Raw genomic sequence first — 24,103 nt, forward strand, 5'->3', positions numbered from 1 at the left:
CCATGTGTGGGTATTTTCAAGACCTACTAAATGGGAACCTCAGGGGGTGGAGCCTGGACATTTGTAGCTTGAGAACCTCCTTGGGGCTTCTGTGTTCAGGATAGACGTCTACTATGGTAGCAGGTTTTAAGGACTATGCAGTTCCTACATAGAAGTTAGGTCCCTGCTATCCTGCATTGGTGCCACTTGGTGAGACTTAGGGTGTTTGTTCCACCAAAAGCATATAAATTCGATAGGTAAAAGATGTCTTCTTCCTTTTCTTTCATGTTTCCTCACAGTGCCTACTCATATGATGAGTCAGTGTTGAATACCTCTGTGAAACCTCTTCTGAGTGTTGAGGTCTTTAAAGGGGGTAGCAGTGACTAGGGCAGTGCAGTGTAACTCGGGGCCAGCCTCTCCCTCTCTCACTGTGCCTGTGCTGTGCCCTTGCTGCAGTGGCCACTGCAGATCAGCAGGGTGGAGTGGGCCAGACCAGGAGCTGGCCAAAGCCCATCAGGTGCCATGACCCCCAAGGGCAGATGTAGTCCAGCCAGTGTCCAGGATTCGAGGTTCAATCAGAGGCCACAAGTTAGGGTTGAATGGGATCACTCACCGTACAGGGTCTCAAGGCCACCAGAAGTCATGTAGGAACAGTCAATGATTGAGGTTAGAACTTACATGTAACAAAATTGGCCATGAATGGAGCAGTGTCTTAGGAAGTAGACCTGTGCTATTTCCTCAGATCAGAATCCCAGGACACAGATCCTCTCTCATCTCCACCAAGGATTGAATCTGATATTTGGGCATTAGGGGTGAAGCTTGTTCTAATTTCCAGAGCAAGGCAGGTTTTGGCTGAAGGTGGCAAAGTGTTCAATTCTCTGTCTAGCTCCTGCATTCTCCCCCTCACCTCGGCCAGTCAGTGTGCTGACATTATTTCTCAGAGTTTCTCCTTTAAGATCCTTTAAGTTGTATCAACTAGTGTGAAAACACCTGCAGAAAAGAGACTATCTCTCCCAGATTTTTTCCTGTGATCTGGTGTTAACTAAAAAACCACCAAGGGGCAAATGGGGGATTTCTATTCCTGAAATAAATCCTTATGGTTATATTGGGTACTGTGTAATAATTGGCAATGGGTCATATAACTTTTCGCCCTCAACGTTACAGAGACCTGACAGATGAGGTACTGGAAAGCACTAAGTGAAGGACAGTCTGGGGCATGTGAAAACAGGAATGGGTTCTCTTTGGAGGGTGCGGAAAGTCTGCGAAACTGCCCATTGAATGGCGATGGGCAGTGATGTTTGTAAACTCTGAAGGTAACAGTAAGTTAATACACCAGAAAGCAGACACGTCTCATATGTTGGAGTGCCATTCTCTTTACTCATAATTTAAGTCAAGCTACTCACATTTTTAAGGTTCTCTGTGTTCAAAGCACCATGTAAGACCTCAACTGAAACATTAAGGAGTTTATGACATGGTTTCTCAAAATCTTGACATGTAGTTGGTTATAAGATATGCCCATAAAGCATGATAACAGCATCAGGTAGAAGGTTAATAGTCAGTGGCATGTCCAACTAATAAGTTTACTCGGTGTTCCATGCTGAGAGGGGGTCTTATCCGACCTTGAATGAGAAGAATGAAGCTTATTGGTTATTATGCCTGGTTTTTCCTGATGACCTAAGAAGATGCTTGTGCTCAAGAAATAGTTACTCTATCTTGACATATATATTCTAAGATGAAATAAGCATGGTTTAAAATTAAAAATCGGTTTCAGTAGGATCAAAAAGGCAGATGGTTCATGCCAGCCTTCCAAGAAGGAGTCTCAGACTGAACTCAATTTGTATTGACACTGTGCTCTTGACTAGCAATGTCCATTTTCATAGGGCAAATATGTGGTATAACAGAGGTGCAGGTTAGCCCGCTGAGATGGAACTCTTCAGCTTTTGACACTGAAATGTTGAAATAACACTTAAAATAGTTTGCGTCTCCTGAATGTAAAACTGTCAAAAGACGTTAAAGTATTACTTTACTCTTAATTTATAATTTCCATCCTAATATTGAAGTTGTAGAAGATGTACCAGTGATCACAGATACACACATGCACATGTGATCAATGTTGTCATGCAAATCTGGTACATAGTCTACCAAGAAAACGTGTGTATATTTTTTTAAGGAGAGTACACTTATTTTATTTATACACAGGGTTTTACATATCTATATGTCTGTTTTAAATTTTTGTACAAGGGAAAGTAAACAGTGTTATATTTTATAATTTATTTTACCATCTGGGATAATGACTATACAAGGATATAAACACCTTCTGTTGACAGAAAAGTTAAAGGTATTTTCTCTTTATTACTAGTGAAATGTGCCTATCTTGATTTCATTTAAACTTTGAAATATTTTTTCATTTGTTTTGAGGTTAGTATTAAAATAGTTTCCCTCTTCTCTCTCCTTGCCCATCATCTAACCCAGCCCATGTAATTTCCTAAGGCATTCTATTCACCCTGTCGCCACATTCACCAGCCTGGAATCAAAGGCCCCCATCTGCCCCATCTGCTGACGCACATCAACATGGAACTTCTTCCATGCCTGTTTGGATGTTTCATGCATTGGCTCCTGCTTGCTTCCACCTCCACTTGAGATTTCAGAGTTTTTACCCGTGTTTGAAGGCCTCTGTGTCTCTTCTTGCTCTCCATGTCCCCCCTAAGAGACGCCCATTCATGTAGCTGTCATAGCCTGCCCACTCTGACCGTCACTGAGGACTTATCAGGCAAACGCCACCTGCCTGACTCACATGGTGGGAGTGAGGATCAGGGGACAGCACAGGAGTCCCTGAAGACCAGACTCCCCTTCGTAGTGTTACTTGACCATGAGCAGGCCTAGATCTCCACCTGTACCAGCCCCAGAACTCTGGAGGCAAATCACGTCTGTAAGATTCCCAGGCCTCTGACCAAGGGACCACAGCCTGCCTTCACTCAGTACAGTTTGTACTGGTGACAACAAGTCCCCCCTCCCCCAAAACCGCACGTTCCTGTTGTCCCTAGTCACTGAAACCTTTTTTGAAAAGGCCCAGAAACCTTTCCTCCCCAGGTCCATGTTCCTCTCTTGCAGCCAGTGTTGTATTGCAGAGTAGATACGGCAAACATGTCCTTAGGCCACTGCAAAGCAGGGACACGACCACATTTTAAAAATAATTTGTTATTTCAGAACCACATAAAAATCATCATGAGAAAAGTGAAAACTCTCTTGGACTTCTTTATGTGTCTTCTATAGTTTGGTTTTAATTTGAATTCCATGTAGCTAAGGTGTTGTATTAATTTCCTTTGGCTGCTGTAATAAATGACCACAAACTTAGTGGCTAACACAACACAAACTTATCACAAAGTTCAGAAAGTCAACAGTCTAAAATGGGTCAGTATAGCTATGTTTCTTCTGCAGGATGTCAGGGAAGACCTGTTTCTTTGCCTTTTCTGGCTTCTAGGGGCCACCAGCTTCCTTGACTTGCATCACATCGCTCCAACCTTGGTTTCATTGTCTTGTCTCCTTCTCTGATCCTTCTACCTCCCTCTTATAAGGACCCTTGTGGTAACATTGGGCCCACCTGGATATTCTGGGATAATCTCCCCATCTCTAGGTTCTTCACTTAATCACATCTGCAAAATTCCTTTTGCCATGCAAGATACCACATTCACAGGTTCAGGGATTAGGCTGTGACCATCTTGTGGGCCACGGTTCTGCCCACCACAAATGCCATCCCCTTTCCATTTTTGATGCGGGTCTGCCCCTAGTCGGAATGCCTTCTCATGGGTCATCGTCCTCCTGTTATTCTCCTGTGACTTCTGCAGCCCCCACTCCTGCCTGTGGTAAAACAAATGATGCAGCGTCATCAACAACTCAACATATTGGTCACTCCTTTCTCCAGCCAGAATGTACACCTGCTTCCTGCTGTGGCCTCTGCTTCCTGAGAGCACTCTGTCCCCTCTACCAGATCCCCTTGTCCATCCTTCAATGTCAGCAGGCCCAGCATTCCCGTCGCTCCCCACTCACTCATTATTACCCTTTCATTGCCACACCCAGCCCCCTTCCTCCTTTGAGGGTTGTGCCATCGCACTGCTACTGTTTCCACTCTTATTACTTCATTTGTGTGTGTGTGTATGTGTGTGTGTGTGCGCTCACACCCCTACCTTCCTTATGCCTCCCCTCTTCCCTGCCACCCGCTTCCACACGCAGTCGTGTTGTCATCCTTGGACATTCCTTTGCCCACGTAACAGTCCGCCTGACTCCCTAGGGCCTTGAGTGCCTCTTCCCAGGGACCTGAGCCTCCTTGTCAATTCAGTCCACCTACTCCATGGCCTCTTCTGCAGTGTTGAACTTTAAATCTCACTATCTGATCTTGCCCACTGTCATTCCACAGTACCAATTTTTCTTTTAATTAGGGTTATAGTTGTTGAATTCTTCCTTTTTTTGTCTTCTGGCTCCACATTTGCCCCTAGCCAGCCTAGGCCCCCTGGTTCCATCATTTCAGCCATTCTGCCAGGATCTTCACCTTCCTTATCCTCCACTCATCATTTCCATATATATATATACCTGCCATATATACATGCCTGCCAAAATCTTGGCTCTGGATGAATCATGTTTGCCTTCAAACTTCTGAACGGAGGCTGCCACGCATTGCTGAAGGAGAACCAGAAAGCCCTACAAATTGGTGGTCCTGAAAACCATCGTCTCCACCGAACCAGGCAGTGTCTGGCCGCCCTCCTGGGTTATCAGGCTGCACGTTCCCCATTTCCTAGGAGGGCAGTTCTCGCAGCCATGTTTCCTCACTCCCAGCAGAAGGTAGGCGCTCCTTTGATGGATGTGGTGAGACCCCCTTCCACTTCCTCCTGCAAACCTTACTCACCACACCTACTCTCACCTCCTCCCTGTAGGACTGGAAGAAGTGCCCTCCTCCCATCACTCATCCCTTTACCTGTGCTTTGTATTTTTCCTGTTTCTACTTTTCTAGAAATCTCAGTCCACCAGTTATCTCATGACCTGCTTATAATTTAACTTTGCTTCTCTTCTGAACCTTTCCGTTTAGAATACAAATACACTTAAGTCTGTTCCATCTTTTAAAAAATTACTGGTCCTTTATTTTGCATTTTCCTCTTTAACTCATCTCCTTAGTCCAGTCCAGCTTGAAATTGTAGGTTGCATTTTCTCTTTTCTTGATTTTTCTAACTTTTTCCTTTTCTGTCTCCTGCACCCTGGCCTATACTTCCACCACTGTCTGAAACTGTGCCCAGGAAAATGACCTTCAGGATTTCAAAGCCAGACACATGTTGGGTCGCCTTATGCTCCCTGCACTCCAAAACTCTGTCCGCTGTCAGCTTCTGATTTTGCTTTTTCCTAGCCATTCATTCCTTGCATGGCTCCCTGACCATCTCATCTACCTCCTTAACTTCCATTCCACCTAGACACAATGGAGTTCCTAACCTCCTGGGTCTTTCTCTTGGTCTTCCTATCCCCTCACTTGGATGCTCCACAGCTCAGTATGTTCAAACCAGACTCATCTTCTCAGCCTCCTTCCATCAGTGGCTTCCTGGGCTCCTGTTCCCTGGGAACGACCCTCTATACTCATCTCCCGGCAGCCAGCCTGACTCCTTCCTGTCTGTGCTCTGTGTGTGTTGGACAGTCTAGTCTACTCAAATTTTACCTCTTAATTCTTCAGTTCATGTGAACCAAAGTCTTGTCTGTACCACTACCATTACTGCCTTAATTTCGGAATAAGCCCTGGCTTTTTTTCACGTAAATTGTAGCGAAAGTTTCTTAAATGGTCTCTCTCTCTACGCGGAGTGGGTCCACCTTTAACTTCTGCACACTATTATGATAATGATCTTTGTAAATTGTAGTTCTCTTTATCATTTTTGTACTTAAATTGTTTGCTAATTTTCATGCCATTCTGTGTGGTTACTTATAGGCACACTTTGTCTCTTGGTAGAATTGTGATCTCCTTGAAGACTGACTGGGTTTTGTGTGTTTGTTTTCATTCCTTTTTGCTTTATGGTTCTCTACCAGAAGTACATTTTTAATCATCTGTAATTTGCTTGGTGCTGCCTCACTAAGTCCTTCCAGCTACTTTCTCCTCAGTTTATAGAAGAAGGACTCTATGATGCATTCTCTCACCCTTTAACTGAAAACGGCAGATAATATCACTCCGAGACTGTTGAAGAATTACATACAATGTTTAGCATACTATAATGTCTGACATATAACTCACTTTATTAAATGCAAGCAATTCTTCAAATTACTGTTCTCTCAGATCCTAGTCCTTTGCTGTCCCCGGATGCTTCTCTCTGCCATTCATTCAGAACACTAGCCAGGACCTGGTCTCCCAACACTCCGTCCTTGTCAGGCCTTGCCTCGGTTTGACCACAGTAGTGTTCCTGCTTGTCCTCCACGGAGCATGGCCTACCCATTGAGGGCATTCTGATCTTGGGTACGTGTTCTGTACTGCAGGGTGAGTGACTAGCCTGTAAGCCTCTTGTCTTCTGAACTTCCTCTGCTATCTTAATGTTGGCAGCTATTGGCGTTCCAAACCTTTCACTCTCTCATTATAGCTTTATTCCTCCTGCCTTCACAGGTGATGACTTACTGGCTTTCTTCATGATGTAGATAGAAATATGTCCTCAATTGATTACCTTTCTTTACAAAAACAAGGCAAAATTGTTACATAAACTTTGGTGTTTTACCTTTCCTCCCCTGCTTCCCTCAGTAACAGCTTAATCTTGACATTCCTTGCTCCATGTTCTGGTTTCATACTCTTTCTTCCCCCTTTAAAATCAATTATAATCTGTTATAGTTTTGGAAAGAAATACTTTGTGATGTAATAAGGAAATCCCCCCATCTGTGGAATAATGGGTGTAATATCTTTTTTTTTTTTTTTTTTTTGGAAGGAGTCTGGGAATACTTGAGGAACAAAGGCACTGTCCTGGTTTAACCTTCTAATTGACCTAGATGTAAAACAGCCTTATTTGAATACATTCCTGGTCTCTCTATCTTCCGTTTTTGAAGTCCAAATGAAAGGAATAGCTCACTCTCTCTCTAAATGTAACTTTTTTACCCAGACTTGAATGATATTTTAAACAATCTAATTTTTCTAAATACACCAGTACATTAAATAGAATTGAGAGACAGAGCGAGAGCGAGAGCAAAAGAGAGAGAGAGAGAGAGAGAGAGAGAGAGAGATTTGTTTTTTATAAAGTCTGGATTTGTATTTAGCTCGGCAGGTGCAGAAAGATGCTGCTGTGAAAATTCATAGTTGTTATAATCCCCTGTAAAACTATGTGAGACACAGAACTCTTCCAACCAAAACAATTCAGTCAGATGTCCAGTTATTTGTGCTTTGAACATGCTTCCAAATGACTTGATAATTGCTGAGAACACTGTCTTAGTTTTAATGTAGATCCTTAGACAAAACTTTAAATATTAATCATGAGCCACATGATCACCATGCATGGCTTTTTTAGTGGTTATATAAACGACAACGAAATATCTCATTATATTATGAATTGTGATATGCTTAGGATCAAGGACAGCCTCAGTCTATATGGTTTTTTAATTTGCCTGTGTCTGCTTCTTTGTTTACCTATTTGTTTTTGTATTTTAGCTGTATTTTGTTGCCTCTAGTTTTAAGATAACTTCATTGGTGCTTAACAGTTCTCCCAGAAAAACATTAAAAGAAAAACACTGTGTGTATTATATTGAGATATTTGGCTGGGGTTTAAATCACAAGTCAGATAGAAGGCAGAGAAGGAAGTTTTTAAACTAGAATATGGCCTTAAAATGTGAAGTCATTTAAGCTGATTAATTGCTGGAATCCTGAAGAACAGAGCAAATTCTCATTCATGTTCATTTCTCATATTCTCTAAAGCTCTAAGTTCTGGGGCAAAACTGAAGATATATCCTGATCTTGTGGCTCAGCTACTTTCCTATTCTTAGAATCCACTTCTCTGAAATGGTGTGATGCAAAGTACCAGGGGGAATGTGTAGCAAGTGTGAGGTAATGGGGCCACACAGCCCGCTCAGGGCTGCTTTTTGCTTGTAGGGAGGTGCTTGGAGCCCCTGTAGAGGCTACTCATCTGCAGTTCCAGCTGGAAGCTGATACCATGTTCAGAGCGGTTCAGAGGAAGAGAAATTAAAAGCAGAAAATGGTGGAATTCAGAATCAAGGGGATACAGTTTTCACAGATCTTCTTCTTTAGTTAAAGGAAATTTACATTAGAAGTATCCTTGTCTTTTTTACCTGGGAGCGTTTAGTCCTTTGGGGAAAAAAAATATATGTGGGTTTATTGTTTTAAATGCTAGACTCAGAGCCTTTGTGGGATCCACTCAGTGATGGCCAATAAATTATGAGACAACTTTTGAAGTTATTTATTTATTTATCTATTTATTTATTTTAGATTTTATTGGGGAAGGGGAACAGGACTTTATTGGGGAACAGTGTGTACTTCCAGGCCTTTTTTCCAAGTCAAGTTGTCCTTTCAATCTTAGTTGTGGAGGGTGCCGTTCAGCTTCAAGTTGTTGTCCTTTCAGTCTTAGTTGTGGAGGTTGCCGTTCAGCAACAGGTCCAGTTGCTGTTTTTCTAGTTGCAGGGGGCACAGCCCACCATCCCTTGCGGGAGTGGAACTGGCAACCTTGTGGTTGAAAGGATGCTCTCCAACCAACTGAGCCATCCGGGAGCTCAGCGGCAGCTCAGCTCAAGGTGCCGTGTTCAATCTTAGTTGCAGGGGGCGGAGCCCACCATCCCTTGCGGGACTTGAGGAGTTGAACTGGCAACCTTGTGGTTGAGAGCCCACTGGCCCATGTGGGAATTGAACCGGCAGCCTTCGGAGTTAGGAGCATGGAGCTCTAACTGCCTGAGCCACCAGGCCAGCCCCTATTTTTAAAAGTTCTGTCTATGCAGATCCTTATACTGTGTTTCCCCGAAAATAAGTCCGGGACTTATATTAATTTTTGCTCCAAAAGACGGATTAGGGCTTATGTTCAGGGGATGTCATCCTGAAAAATCATGCTAGGGCTTATTTTCCGGTTAGGTCTGATTTTTGGGGAAACATGGTACTGTGTGAGTTCCTTTCTCTTTATTCATAAATGTCTTTGTAAGTGTAAAGCTGCTTAAATTCAACAGTATTTCACCCACTCTGGTATGCACTGTTTTTTGTTTCTAAGACTATAAATCAGTCAGTGGTTAGGTTAGGGTGACTGGAGACTATACACACACACACATATATATATATATATATATATATATATATATACACACACACACATATACTTTTGTGTGTGTGTGTGTATATATGTGTGTGTGTGTGTATATATATATATATATATATATATATATATATATATATATATATTCAGCCAAATTTCTTACTATGAGTAGGTCAGTAGGTTCTAGGGAAATGAGTTTTTGAATCTGAGAATGTAGTAGAATAGATTTAAAAACAACAATAGGAATTACATTCACTGACATACAAAAGTATAATCTTGTTGTGGTGTGAATTCTGTGGTCTCTGTTTGCAGAATGCCTCCTGGTATAATCTTGGCAGTAATTTGGGATTCAGACTTAATTGATGAAAAATGTTCAAAATAACAAGGAAGTAGTCTCTAAAATGAGACTCAAAAACTATGCTATCAGCCATCCTTCACTGCCATCTTAACTGCAGCTTTGCAGCAAGTTATGTTTAATTATGTAGGTGATGCTTTCTCCCTGTTAGCCTAACAGATAGATGGAAAGAATAAGCATCACTTGGAAAGAGCAGAATTTGAAGCCTGCCTTGCTGCTTGGCCTGCGTACCCCTGATGAGTGGCTGCAGGGAACTGCTGCGTTCTGCTTACTGGAGTCTCCTAACTGGTTTGTCAGTGGATTGATTCATGACAGATCCCCTGAAAGGACAGCCACGTGGCTCTTAATCTTTTCTTAGGTCTTAGGCCCCTTTGAACATCTAACGAAAGCTACTGCTAATCTCCTTAGAGAAGTGTCTATGCATATATTCATTTGCACACAAATTTTATGTAAAAATCAGGAGATTTCTAGGATCCCTGAAGAAATCATGGATACCACCCTTGCTTCACCATTAAAAATAGCTACATTAGATGTAGTTTAAACAGGAATAGAAAAAATGTGTGTGTATGTATATATATATATGTGTGTGTGTGTGTATATGTGTGTATATATATATGTATGAAAAGTATGTGCTGTGCTCTGTGTGTGTGTGTGTGTATTTCTTTTTTTTTTTTTTTTAAGTTCTCCATTTTCTCTGTGATTAAAACAAGAGAAAGCCAGAAGGGTTTCTAATATTCTTAATGTAACCCACTGTTTGCTCAGGTGAAAATCATAAAGCTTGACGGAGGAGCAAAGAAGGAGTTTCATAACCTCTCAGAGTTTTCCAGTATCTTGCAATGAATAGACATTTATGATGAAAGAGTCATTGCAAGAGACGAACATTGAAGAACATTGTTCTTCAATGGGAGAAGAACATTGAAGCTATAGCAATGCATTAGAAAGTTGGAATGGAAAAGTAGGTACGAAAATATAGTTGTTGATGAGCTGTCCATAAAGTCCTTGAAAGTATCAATAGATGTTGGTAACATTGTAAAAGTAAAAATTACCACATTATGGAACATTTGGGAATTTTTCTAAGCCTGAAATCTGGGGCGTCAGTTTAAATTCCCCACCTTCTTCGTCCTCTGCGTCCAGCCATCATCAGGCATTGCCCATTTTACCTCCTAAGGAGGTATTGATTCTGGTCCCTTCCCTCCATTCCAGCTCTTGCTCTGTATTGGTTGAGATCCTCGTTATCACTTGTCCAGGCTGTTGAAAATTCTGGAATGTAATATAACTTTGCAGTTAAGCTCACAAACAGGGTTTGAATTCAAATTCCAGGCTTTTACTGAGTAACTGCAGGAATGTTTGTGAACTTTTCTGTGCCTGTTTGTTCAGATGTGAAATGGAGATTGCAGTAGTTCCAGTACAGGGGCTATTTAGACTTAAGTAAACTGAGTTAGATGATGCACATGGCACATGAGAAGTTCTCAGTTATCGGTAGATATTAAAAGCCTCCGTAACCATCTTTCCTGTTTCTAGTCTAGCTGCTTTTCTATCTAATCAGTTCTCCACACGGCCAGTAATAAGATCTTTATACAATGCAAGAATGGGTGTCCTCCCCCGCTGCTTAAAAGCTTTTTCTAATGCTTCATCTTCTAAGAATAAGCTAAAAGGTCTGTAACAGGACATACAAGAAAGGCTTCTCATGACCTGCGTCCTGCCTACTTGCCTAGCACCATCATTACTTTGTGTGTGTGTTCATTTTTTAGAAAATTACAATGCCGTTTAAAAATTGAAACAAGACAGAAGAGTATAAAAATAAAGGGCCTTCCCTGTGATGCTCTCTTTAGGTGAACCACTCAAAATAATTCAGTGTGTATACTTCCAGATCTGTATACATGTGGTTATATAGGTGTGTGAATAATGTTTATGTAAATAGTTGTGCGTTACTGCTCGGCTACTTGCTTTATCAGTATTTCACGGCTATTATGCCACCTGAGCAGATCTAGATCTGTGTCTTGCTTTTTGAATAGCAGCATCGTGTTCCATTGTACTGTATCTGTTTTTCCTTCATTTAAAATTATTTTTATATACTCGTATGCTGTTGTGATAGAAATATAATTCAATTCCTCCCTCCCCCGTAAATGGATAGTCATGTGTTCTAATGCCACTGATCTTTACTCTCTTGCTTTAAAATGCCACTTTTATTTTATATTAAATTCCCATGTATGGGGTATGGCATTCTCTGTGGCACTGTTTTCAGAGTTTTGGTGTCTGGGGATCATTTAATGGTCATATAGCACAGACCACCAGTACTCAGACCACTAATTTTAGATATTTAAAAAACTCACTCTAAGTTTTAATTATAAAATAAAAGTTTAAAAATTATGAAGTCTTTAGTCAGTGAGTGGGACAGTGTTGCTCATAACCTTTCATAATGATCTACCAGACTGACTAATAACCCATATGCTAAAACCAGACCCTTAATTGCGGTCTCAGGCACATTACATAACCTCTTGTGCTCCACTGTCGCCATCTGTATAATGTACATAATAGTATTCATAGTATTTTTATGATGATTTAATGAGTTGATATTTGTAAAGTGCTTAGAACAGGATCTGGCCCAGAGTTAAGTGCTACATTAAGTTCTTGTTGGATAAGAGGCATATTGAAAAAGGATAGCTCAGGCTCTGTAATCTTTTCTTCTCATTCTTTATTCTTCATTTCTGTTTTATGAGAAATTTGTATCTAACCATTATAGGTTGTTGGGTATGATGACAAGTGTTGGGTGTTTCCTCAGATAGATCTGGATCATCCTGGATATTCGGATCAAACCTAAACCCAGACACCTTTTGTTTTATGTGGGTTTATGTTTGATGCCTAGCCAACAGGAATATCACACTCAAAACCTGGCAGGATGATTCTGTGTACTGTAGAGAGAGCTGCAAATGCATTCATAACTTTCTCTTTGGTTGTATTTGGCTCACGAAAATATTTCTTCATGTTCCCTTCTGCAGTGTTTAAATTAGTGTTAGGCTACCAATAAAATGATTGATTTTTTTTTTCCACATTGAGTTAAGAAAATCATCAAGTGTTGACAAAGAATTAAATTCTCTGTGGTCAAGATATTTATATCACAGTTTGCCTGCATAAGACTTCGGATAGCTCACCTTTCACATTTAGAATTGTGAAATTTCAGCCCTGGAGATACACCCTGAGACAATTTGAGATTCTAAAGATGTTGCTGTGACAAACCATTTAAGGAGGCCACTGAACTCATGGCAGTGGTCTTTCGTGTTACAAGAAATTTTGTTTTTATCATCTGCATATAAAATTTCTATGAACATCTCTCCCTTTGATAGTCATCACGTGAAGGTTTGGAAACCAGAGGTCCATGACGGGCGTCTGCCCAGTCCTTTGCATAGCATGCAAAAAATGGGTGCTTCAGTGGCTGTGATTCCGTTGCATGCCCAATTTCTTCCATTCATTTCAATATTGAAGTAAGATCAGGAAAATATTGTCGACTGCCACATTTCACCTGTGAATAAAATAGAAAGCCTGTGGGCATTGAGATAGAATCTTCCACTTAGCACATTGACTCTCTTCTGTAACACACACATCTAGCTTGCTGATGCTTGCGAGTGCCAATGACCAACAACGTTCTGCAGTCTGTATAGTGACTCAGAACTAATTATTACAAGCATAGTCTCTGCTCTTGGAATGGGGTTCTCAGTGATAAATAAAGTAAAATGTTTCCCTGAATTCCTCACATTTTTCTACCAAATTTCCAGAGCTGTTCGCTCTGTACATTTATGACTTCGTCCACCCACAGAGCAGAGATCTGCTGGCACACACATATGATAATTAGTGCCGTATGCATTGTATTTTGTAAAGGAGTTTTGCCAATAGCCTGTCTGCTTTTCTCTAGTCATGGTGTTTTGTTTTTGTATTTTGGGGTTTTTCTTTTCTGTGATGCTCTGACTCATTTTATTTTTGAATAATAGTATATAATTTGTACCTGTTTGAAAGCATTATTTTGCAACTGTTCTTGGAAAAGAAAATAACAAAACAAAACACCTTAAGTTCTGTACCATAGAACACATGGCACTTCTTTAGAAATATACTTGAGGCCTTCCGTGGCATCGAGCCACGTTTTGTTTGGCCTATTTTGTTGCCAAGTCTGTCTCCTTGTGTGGAACCAACAGTTATTAGGCTTTCAGAACACCTCGGTCCTTAGTTAGGCTCCACTACTATACTGGTTGTATGACCTTTAGAAAGTCTCCTAACCTCTACGGGCTTGAGTTTATTTATCTGTAAAAGTTTTATTTAAGTCTACAAACCTTTCGATTTTTTTGTGACTGGGTTTAATGAGCTTATTGTTTGCTTTAAGTGTGTGATTTCAGTTCCCTTTCTTCATTATAAAATATAATTTTATAAGCACAGCTATCAATTATGTTCATAAAATATACGATTTTTTGAAAGGAAAAAACACATTAAATCTCCTATGAATAAACTATTCAACAGAAAAGAGATTGATGAAAGGCAGTGATATTTCTCACTAAATGTTGCCTTCCAGATTGTTAAAATGAATGTTTTGTTTTTTATTTTAAACCCTCAAAGACTGCTGTGGCTGTTTTAGCCATGTAAGTGTTCCTTGCCACATAATACAAAGCTCCCAAATGTTCAATTGAGAAACCATTTTGAAATGCTGACAAAGGTAACAGTGATCATCCCAACTCCCAGCTGTGAATTATTGCCAGTGTCTTAAATTTATCATTCACATGTGATAAGAAGGTAGAGCCTGCTCAACATAGTACTTGTTCTGATTTTGCATCTTTCAGTTTTGTTAAAACATGAAAATGTTCTCTCAGTTTCTACAGCTTCTTAAGTTTCCTTTCAACATTATTAATATACTCCCTCCATGGTCCCTTCCTCCTCTTTGCTTTCTTATCAGTGTTGTGTGTATGTGTATGTATATGTGTTTGGTGCTTTTGAAGTTAACTGAGAAATTTCAAAGCAGTGAACAGGAGGAAGTCACACAAAACTTGTTAAATACAATCTGCTGGAAAACAGAGTAGATGTGATAGGAGGCTAGGAGAGTTAAACACACACATGACATTTATTTTTGTAGAAATAAAATATTCTTGAGAAATCATTCATTCTTGCCATTTCATGTTTGCGTTTTGTCATCTTTTAAGTTTTTTCTTGGAAGCTACTAAAATGATCTGTGAGTGTAAGAAAGTTTTTAACAACATTTTACAAGCCAATGCATAAAGATTTTAAAACAATTTCATGTTCATATAAAAAAGGCATGCATCCAAGTATAGAAGAAGGTTGAATAAACTACCCACAGTGAAGTACAATGCAGCCGTAAAAAAAAGAATATGGACAATCACTATGGCCTGATATGGAGTGGTGTCCAGGAGACATTAGAAGTAAAAGCAGCATGCATACTATGCTACCTTTTGTGAGAAGAGAGGGAAAATTAAGAATAAACATAAACATGGTTGCTTATTTTTACAAAGAGAAACCCAGGAAGGATAAACCAGAAAACAGCCAGGTTGCTTACTACAAGAGGTGGAATGGGTGGATAGGATATGGGAGGGAGAGGCACTTCTGTTGAGTTCCTTTTATGTACAGCTTTAACTTTTGGAGACATGTTAATATTCTACATATTAAAATATAAAAAGAAAGCAGTAAGAACTGAAGGCAAATTGAACCAAATGAACTCATTTGTACTTCAAAGGAATACTGTAACTGCTCTGAAGAAAGAAAAAGAAAAAGTGAATCCAAGTGGTTTTTAACTATAGACCTCATTTGTGCATGGCAGAGCGGGGAGGAAAAACTGTGAACAAACCCTGAACTCTTTTTATAGGTTTATTTATTACAGTAGTGCAGGTAAAACAATTCTGAAACTATAATAGATATAAGATTGAACACATAAGTAAATGTGTTGATGTTGTTATAAGGGAAATACAAGTATGCATGAAAAAAGGTAGTACAAGCACTTTGGGGATGGACTAGAATTAGATGAATCTGTTTGAACTTATGATTTATAAAAATATATATGTATGCATAGATGTACATACATATGTGTACATGTTTTTGTATGTACATATGCATGTATATGTGTGTCCTGTATATAACTGTGTAGTGAAGGAATTGGACAACACTGTAATTGTGTGATCAAAATTTAATATCACCAGTGAATGGACACGTGAACATCATGTGGCTGTAGATGTGATATCCTGAGAAAGACACATTGTCACCCATATAGTATACTGGCAAAAAAATCATAACCTGAATCTAGTCATGTGGAAACATCAGACAAATCCAAAATGAGGAACTTTCTATTTTAGTAAAATAGAGGAGGGAAAAAGACTGTGTTCTTTAAAAATGTCAATGTTATAAAAGATAGAGAAATGCTATGGAAAATGTTCCAGATTAAAGAAGACAAAAGAGATGTGTCAACTAAATTTAATTTCTGACCCTAGACTAAATCCCATTCTGGATGGGAGAAAATGTTATAAAGTTCTTTGTTGGATAAATCAGAAAAATTGGAATATGAATGGAAGATTATTCGAAAGTGTTGTACAAGCGTTAAATTTACAGAGGCTGATGAATGAGCTATTTTTATGTAAGAGAATGTTCCTATTCTTAGAGAAAATACACGCTCTTAGGGAAAAATAGTATTTCGGGGTGAAGGGCCCTCAAATGATTCAGAAAAAATCATATGTACATGTATGTGTATGTTTATATATCTGATTCTGTATACACACAGACATATGAGAGAGAGAGCAAATAGAAATGATAGAACAAATGAGGTAGAATGTCAATAACAAATGAATCTAGGCAAAGGCTATAAATATTTTCTGTACTGTTTCATTTTTGCAACTTTTCTTTAAGTTTGACATTATTTTCAAATGGAAGGATTTTTTTTCAAAAGAATAAATTTCATTTAAAAATAGGCATTCATATGTTAAGCGATAATAACTAATAATATCATTAGTGATTAAAAAGCAGCTTTTGAACTAGATTTTAATTATATTCTTCCGTTAGTATACTTATGAGTTTTTTGCCGTTAAGAATACGTAAACTAGTAATGCTGAATCTGTTTGAAACTCTCTGCTCAAAACTAATAGTAATTCAGCAAGGCTGTGGGAAACAAGACCAGTAAGTATTAAAGAAAATAATAATGAATGGGAACAAATTAGGAAGTCTATTATGAAATAGATTCCATTTACAAAAACAATAATCATTAAAAGATGCACAGAAATGAGTATAACAAAACATTTTTGAAGTCTATGTGAAAATTCAGAAAAACATCTTGGACAAATATTAGATTAAATGGAGCAGGAACAAGTTCCTGAATTGTAAAACTCAATATGATAAAGATTACTCTCCAGATAGAAAGAGTCATTATAAGCAAATAAGACAATGTGATATAGGCAAATAAGCCGATGAACAGAACAAAAAGGCCAGAAGTAGACCCACAAATATGTATAATAGAGCAAATTTTGCAGATCGATGTACTATGCAAAAAAAAAATTTGTTAAATGCTTTGTTTTCCATAAGGAAAAATAGACCTCTACCTTACACCACAGAAAAGATGAATTCCATTTGCCTTGTAGATTAAGTATGAATAACAAAAGTTTTAAAAGAGCCCTAGGAGAATATTGCTGTAACTTCAAGGTTTCAAGGGATTTCAAAGGCTAGATGTGCAAACTGTACAGGAAATAATTGATATATTTTACTAGAATAAAAAAAAAATTCTCTGCAACAAAGTCATCATAAACAAAGTGAAGAGCCTAGTCACAGACTGGAAAGAGATAATCATAATCAACAAAGGGTTGTTTTCAGAGTACAGGAAATGCTCCTTCAAATCACTAAGGAAAAATGGACAAAAGAAATAAATGGAGAGCTCACAGTACTTATAGTTTTGTAGATGAACTATTTCAAAGAACAAAAAAAATCATCAAACCACCTTTGAGGGCCAAATATATGAGTAACCTTCTCTCTTAGCTATATTACTGGGCATTCAAACAAGTACAGTAAGTTCTCAATTGTATGCATGGCCACACCAAGTGTTATAATATCAAATTGTGAAGATATTTTAGTGGCTAATATTGTATCATGAAATTTTGTAGGAACAATCCTTTCCGGAGCACGAAAATGGTTTTCAGGTTGGAATGAGATTAGAAGGCATTGACCCCCGACATCCATCTGTATTTTGTGTGCTTTCTGTAGCTGAGGTAAGAGACGGTATTATTGTCTTGGGCTAATTGCACAATAACAAGAGAATTTTCTAGAGAATAACAAATTTGAGTACTTTCTATTATAAACAAATTCCAATACGTTACGGATTTATTTTAGTCAGCGATGGGTGAAATATGTTTCTTAATGAAATTTTTTTTTCCTCTGAAAATTAGCTTTCTAATAAGTTTTTCATTACTAGCACTTATTCTTGATTTAATTGGTAAACAGTTTTCACCTGAGGTTGATAACAATCAGTGAATCCCACAATGTTGCTTTTGTCTGTTAAAGGAGACATAATTATTCAAGTTTTAACTGAACTAATGAGAAATGCATATGAATAATATCCATGCATATGAAGTATATATTTACATAAATACATGCATTTTGTGAAAATTATAGAGTGACAAACCATTGATGAAAGTAAATTGTTTGTAAAATGTGATACTAACTAAATATTTTATATTATTAAATTGATAAAAGACCTGTATATTTTTAATAAGTTCAAATATAGAAAACAATATTCACTTAATTTACTGATTGATTATAGTTACTATACTTGTATAGCACACCTAGAGGACATTTTTCTCAAACTGTTATTATTTTCTTTATTGAGTATGCTGGACTTATATGTTAGAGTTGAAATAAGTCCATACCCACTTTGGTTTCGCTCTGTATTTTACATTACTTTGTCTTGGAATATGAATCCCAACCAGACAGTAGGAGATGGGGTTTCTGAAAGGAATATTTTACAGGTATTGAAATTATAATCTCCTCAATTAATGGATATGGAAATTGACCTCAGATTCCTAGACTGAGTAAAATGGTAATTTTTTTGCAGGAAAAATTCTAAGTACTTGGAAAGACAGTGTATTTTGTCTTATTCCCATGTCATCTATAAATTTGTTGTCTAATACAAACACAGTTGGATGGAAGGCTTGGTTCATATATGTCGATGGCACTGACAGAACATATGGTTATTCTGTTAATTTTGTGTACACTTTAAATGCATGACACAATGAACAATTGCAAACATTCCATTTTGCAGGTGTGTGGTTACCGTCTAAGACTTCATTTTGATGGTTATTTAAGCTGCTACGATTTTTGGACCAATGCTGGTTCCCCTGACATTCATCCAGTAGGATGGTGTGAAAAGACCAAACATGAGTTGCATAGCCCTAAGGGTAAGCCAGAATGGAAAGAAAGTCAGTAATTTCAGTTTTATTTTAACAACATTTCATGAAATAATAACAAGAGGGTCTGGTGTGAATTGATCTCCAAAATGAAAGTTTGATCCACAAAAAGCAGTAAGTCTACAAGGATACCATTCTTAGAAACAAATATCTGTTAAAGAAAAGCATCAATGACTGCTTAAGTCAGATAGTCTGATAAGGCACTTAGGGTAGAAATAAAATCTTATGAGAGCATTTTATTTTACATAAATTTTATTAAACCATATAAGGAATTAATATACTGATGTTTAAATCATGATTGAAATGAAATATCTCAATCAGTAATATTATGCAGTGAGGAAACTTGATTCACTTTCATTTGTTTCAAACAGAAATCATGGAGAACACGCAACTATGAAAGAGAAAACAATTTCACTGTTTTCATTTGATGGGAAATAAAAATCTCATCTTTGTCTTTTGTTGTGTGCTAGACAACTGGCAAATGTAACTGAAGCCTTCTTTACTTGCTATATGCTAGTGAGGCGAGGATTTGACCAGTTGAAATGCCAGTAGGCCCACTTCTTTGCACAGCAAACTTCTATGTAAGGTTTCCTGCTTGGATCTTAGACTGTGGAAACTAATGGAGTCAGTATATACTCGTTTTATTCTTAGTAATTAGATCTGTCCCTGAGACTAATGAGACTTTGGAATCTGTCCCTGAGACTAATGGCAGAGTCCCTTAAGATTGCTGGATTTCCTGGAAGCTGGTAACAGACCATAGGTCCATTCATTCAGTAGGCGTTTATGGAACCCTTACTCTTCTCAGGCACTGGGGATGTAGCACTGAATAAAATAAACTGTCTTGTCTTCATCGGGCTTTCATTCTAGAGGAGGGAAAAATAATAAATAAAGATAAAGACACAGTGTCAGGCAGTGCCAGCGTGGGAGGACTGAGTGTCACAGGGACACTTTTTGACTTAGCATGGTGAAGAAAGGCCTGAGAAGATGACATCTGACAGATACGTGGGTGAATGAGAGAGAAAGCAATGTGGCTACCTGGGTAAGAGTGCTTGCCAGAGAGAAAAGCAAGAGTAGATGCCCCAGGGCCAGAGTGTGCTCAGTGCAGTTGAGGAATCACGAGGAGATTCTGTGGCCGGAGCAGAGAAGCAAGAGCAAGAAGGCAGGGGATGAAGCTGAAGATGTAGCCATGGCCTTGAAGGCTGTGCAAAGAGTTTGGCTTTTATTCGCTAAGTGTAACACTCAATCAGAAAATATTGAGTCTGTCTTATTTGAGCCAGCACCCTACCCTGTGAGCCACTTTAGGACACATGGATGGGAGGATAAGGCATTTTTCTTTTGATGGGAACCCTATAAAGATATGGTTCAGAAAGCTGGAGCTGCCAAATAGTCTTTGGATTGTGAAAGTGTTTCTGTAATTTACAAGTGTCTGACACACTATATTGTTGCACTATCAGGACTTCTGATGGTCTCGGTAACATAGCTTCTGCAGGAGTAATGGCGGACTCAGGAACTTTTGTGTTCTTCCTTTGCCCATTTTGGAATGTCTTAATGGGAGACCAGACATCCATCAAGCCACCAGGGCACTGATTCCATACCTTAATGAATTAAAAAAATTTGAAGGGAATGACGTGCATGATGGAAAACCACACTCAACAGTTTTGAATTTCATACATTAAAAAACATTGAAAGAGTCTAGAGATTTTAATAAAGTCTTTTGGTGGTCTGCTAAAGGACATTGGACTTATGGCACAAGACTGAATAAGAATTGTGTATTTAATATGTACATGGTTACAACCTGTGGGTATCTTAAGTAATCCATACTTTTTTTAGGTTATAGAAAAGATAAATTTGTTTGGATGGATTACTTGAAGGCCTGCAAATTGCAAAATGCTCCCAAGAAATTATTCAGAAACAGAAGTTCTGTAAGTATTTTCTGCCTCAGTATAAATTAGATTTTTCCTTGAACATAAATTTTTAAAAATTCACTATATATTCTGTTTTATTTTAATCTTTTAAGAATCCTTAGCTTCCTTGACGTTCTCATTTAATTTGTCAGTTTCCTATGGGCATATCTTGTTTTCCCCCTTTAAACATATAACTAAATACTTCAATTAGATGGCGTGAGTTGAAAACTTTATATTTAAGTCTGTTAAAATTTAAAATGATTTTAGAAATGTTTTTTTTTCCTTTGTGCTTCCAGTGAGGTCATCATTTAAACTTAGTTTTGGTGTATTAAGACTAATAGATACCCCAGGTAGACTTTATATGTAACCGGCCTAGTTGGGTGTATATGTAACGAGAATGAGGGTGACAGTTCATATGGACTTAAGGGGTGTATGAGGATTTGGGTAGAGTACATTTAGGTCATCTGTGACCCCAGCAACCTAACAAGTTGTCAGGAGAGAAAGAGGATAAGTCCCATCCTTGGCTTTCTCTGAGCCCCTCTCTGGGCCCATCAGTGAGGCTACACATCAAGAAAAGGGATGGGGAAGCCTAGGGTCGAAGGTGAGCCCTGCCCCTTGGGCTGTGTCCCTGTGTAGGACACTCACTCAAGTTCTCCAGACTTCAATGTCCTGATCTTGAAATCAGTGTTACACAACTTCTTGATGTGGTACATAGAATTGCATCAAGAACAGAAATGTGAAATTGCTTTTTAAAATGTAATAATGCTAAAGAAAAACAAAAATCGGGGCTCAGTATTAACAGTAAAGAAGTAGAGAAAAAACCCTCTTCTAGTCCCCAGATAGTGTATGGATACTTCCTAAATTCTAAGACTGGCTAATTACAACTTTACAAAAGTGTGGTTTTTGTCATTGTAATATTATTGTAAATCATAGTCCTTAGTATTTTTTAATACGGAAAAATATGTGCAAGTACTAAAAAAAGCATTTAGTATTTTCAACTATAATTTGATTTGTGAATTAGTGCTCGTGTTCCTTAAATATTACAAAAGCCACTATTTTCCCATCTGATCAAAGTAAATGATAAATTTGCGGCTAAAGAGCATATCATATTTTTGTTACTTTTCTAAATAGTGGTACTTGGAAACTATTCAAAGCCTATGGGGAGCAGAGGAAATTATTTGATACCACTGTATTCAATAAACATTTTTAAATTAATACGAATTACTCTTAAGAACTGAAGAGTTTGGAAAATGGTAATGATAACGAAGATAAAAACCTACCTGGACAAAAAAATAGAGAAAAGTACAATGTAAAAGCTAATTTCCTGGGTCTTTGTTCTAAATGTAAACTTCCTAACAGTTTGTTGGAATTTTTTTTTTTTTTTTTTAATTTTACTTTATTAAATTTATTGGGGTGACAATTGTTAGTAAAATTACATAGATTTCAGGTGTACAATTCTGTATTACATCATCTATAAATCCCATTGTGTGTTCACCACCCAGAGTCAGTTCTCCTTCCATCACCATATATTTGATTCCCCTTACCCTCATCTCCCACCCCCCACCCCCCACCCCCCTTACCCTCTGGCAACCACTAAACTATTATCTGTGTCTATGAGTTTCTGTTTCTCATTTGTTTGTCTTGTTCTTTTGTTGTTTTTGGTTTATATACCACATATCAGTGAAATCACATGGTTCTTTGCTTTTTCTGTCTGACTTATTTCGCTCAGCATTACTCTCTCAAGATCCATCCATGTTGTCACAAATGTTCCTATATCATCTTTTCTTACCGCCGAATAGTATTGTTGGAATGTTTTTAATGGCATTTGCTGGCTCCATTTAGGAGGGTAAGTGTTGATACCCTATAGACTTTTCTGATGCTAAACATCATGGAAATTTTGACAGTGACTCAGTCCTATTTCTTTTTGTGCTTCTTCCTTCTGGTGCTGTGTTAGAATGGGCCAATACCTAAAGAATTTCAGATTGGAATGAAGCTGGAGGCCGTGGACAGGAAGAACCCTTCCTTGGTGTGTGTGGCAACCCTAGCAGATATTGTTGAAGATCGCTTACTAGTGCATTTTGACAATTGGGATGATAGTTACGATTACTGGTGAGACACCCAATGTGCGTTTTATTTATGTGTGTTCATGTCTGATGCTAAGAATTTCTTTTCATTTAAGTACTGTCACTGTTCTTACTGTTCTTAAAGTTATGAATATCAGGAATTTAGTGGCTGACTTTTCACTACCTTCTCTTCCACATGAATTGTTAAATTAAGGAGCCCAATAAACTTTTTCTTCATTCCATGAGAGGTTACCTAATGAGGCCTCATCTGAAATAATATTACCAGTGCAGGGCACTTCACTATATTTTATCTAATTTGTAAGGGAAGTATTTTTGTGAAGAGGAAGTTAAGAACTCGCAGTATTTTTTTCCCTGAAAAATGTTGAACTCACCCTGTTATATGTTTAAAAGGAAAGATTCAGGGAGAATGGAGTGAAATATTTGAAAGCTTGTGGGAAGCAGAGAAAATGTATGTTACGATGCCATTAAATTAACATTGCATGAGTTAAAAGGGTTTGCTGGGCAAAAACCTGAAATATGGAAGGGGACATGGCAAAAATAATTCTTGTAGCATTTCTTCACAGTATGTCCTGAAAAACCAACAAGTTCTTGCCTGAGGCTGTGGTTCTTCATGTACATGAAGGAGATCTGCTTTCTTCTTTGAACTAAGAAGCAGAGCATAGATCAATTGTTGTATGTGTCTTAGGTAGAATAGTCTGGGTTCTTTGAAAAGGAGAGGGAAGAAACATGGTCATATGTAGTCTGATAGGGCTGTTCTATAAAAATTTGTACTGGCCTATTAATAGTTTTCCTTGCTGCCAGCAAGAAGAGGTAGAGAGGTTTATTAAAATGTTCGCTCTTTGGAGATATCACTGGCAGTTCAGCTCATAGGCAAATACTTTTTTTCATACTTTTAAACTTTAAGAAGTTTATGTAAAAAAGAAGTTTGGTAACTCAGCTTATAAAACACAGTACTAATTTTTTTTTCTAATTCTCTTTAGCTATAAAATAATATTTTAGCTCTGAAGTAATATTTTCCATGGTATCTCTTAATATCAAGAATGTTTATTGCTCTTGGATTCTTTCTCTGGCATTGAATAATATGAGATCTAAAATAGAACACTGT

General features: G+C 38.1%; 1 protein-coding gene across 1 annotated transcript in view; it reads left to right on the forward strand.

The window, feature by feature from the left end:
• L3MBTL4 (L3MBTL histone methyl-lysine binding protein 4) overlaps positions 1 to 24,103 on the forward strand; it is a 331,967-nt gene that overhangs the window by 42,330 nt on the left and 265,534 nt on the right. The window contains exons 5-8 of the mRNA XM_019755692.3: positions 17,712 to 17,816; positions 18,866 to 19,001; positions 20,841 to 20,932; positions 22,869 to 23,023. Of these exons, the coding sequence (XP_019611251.2) occupies positions 17,712 to 17,816; positions 18,866 to 19,001; positions 20,841 to 20,932; positions 22,869 to 23,023 (488 nt within the window). The remainder of the gene's footprint in view (positions 1 to 17,711; positions 17,817 to 18,865; positions 19,002 to 20,840; positions 20,933 to 22,868; positions 23,024 to 24,103) is intronic.

Source organism: Rhinolophus sinicus, chromosome 4 (genome assembly GCF_057876585.1).
Source record: "Rhinolophus sinicus isolate RSI-liver-muscle chromosome 4, RSI-T2T, whole genome shotgun sequence".
Classification (NCBI taxonomy): Eukaryota; Metazoa; Chordata; class Mammalia; order Chiroptera; family Rhinolophidae; genus Rhinolophus; species Rhinolophus sinicus.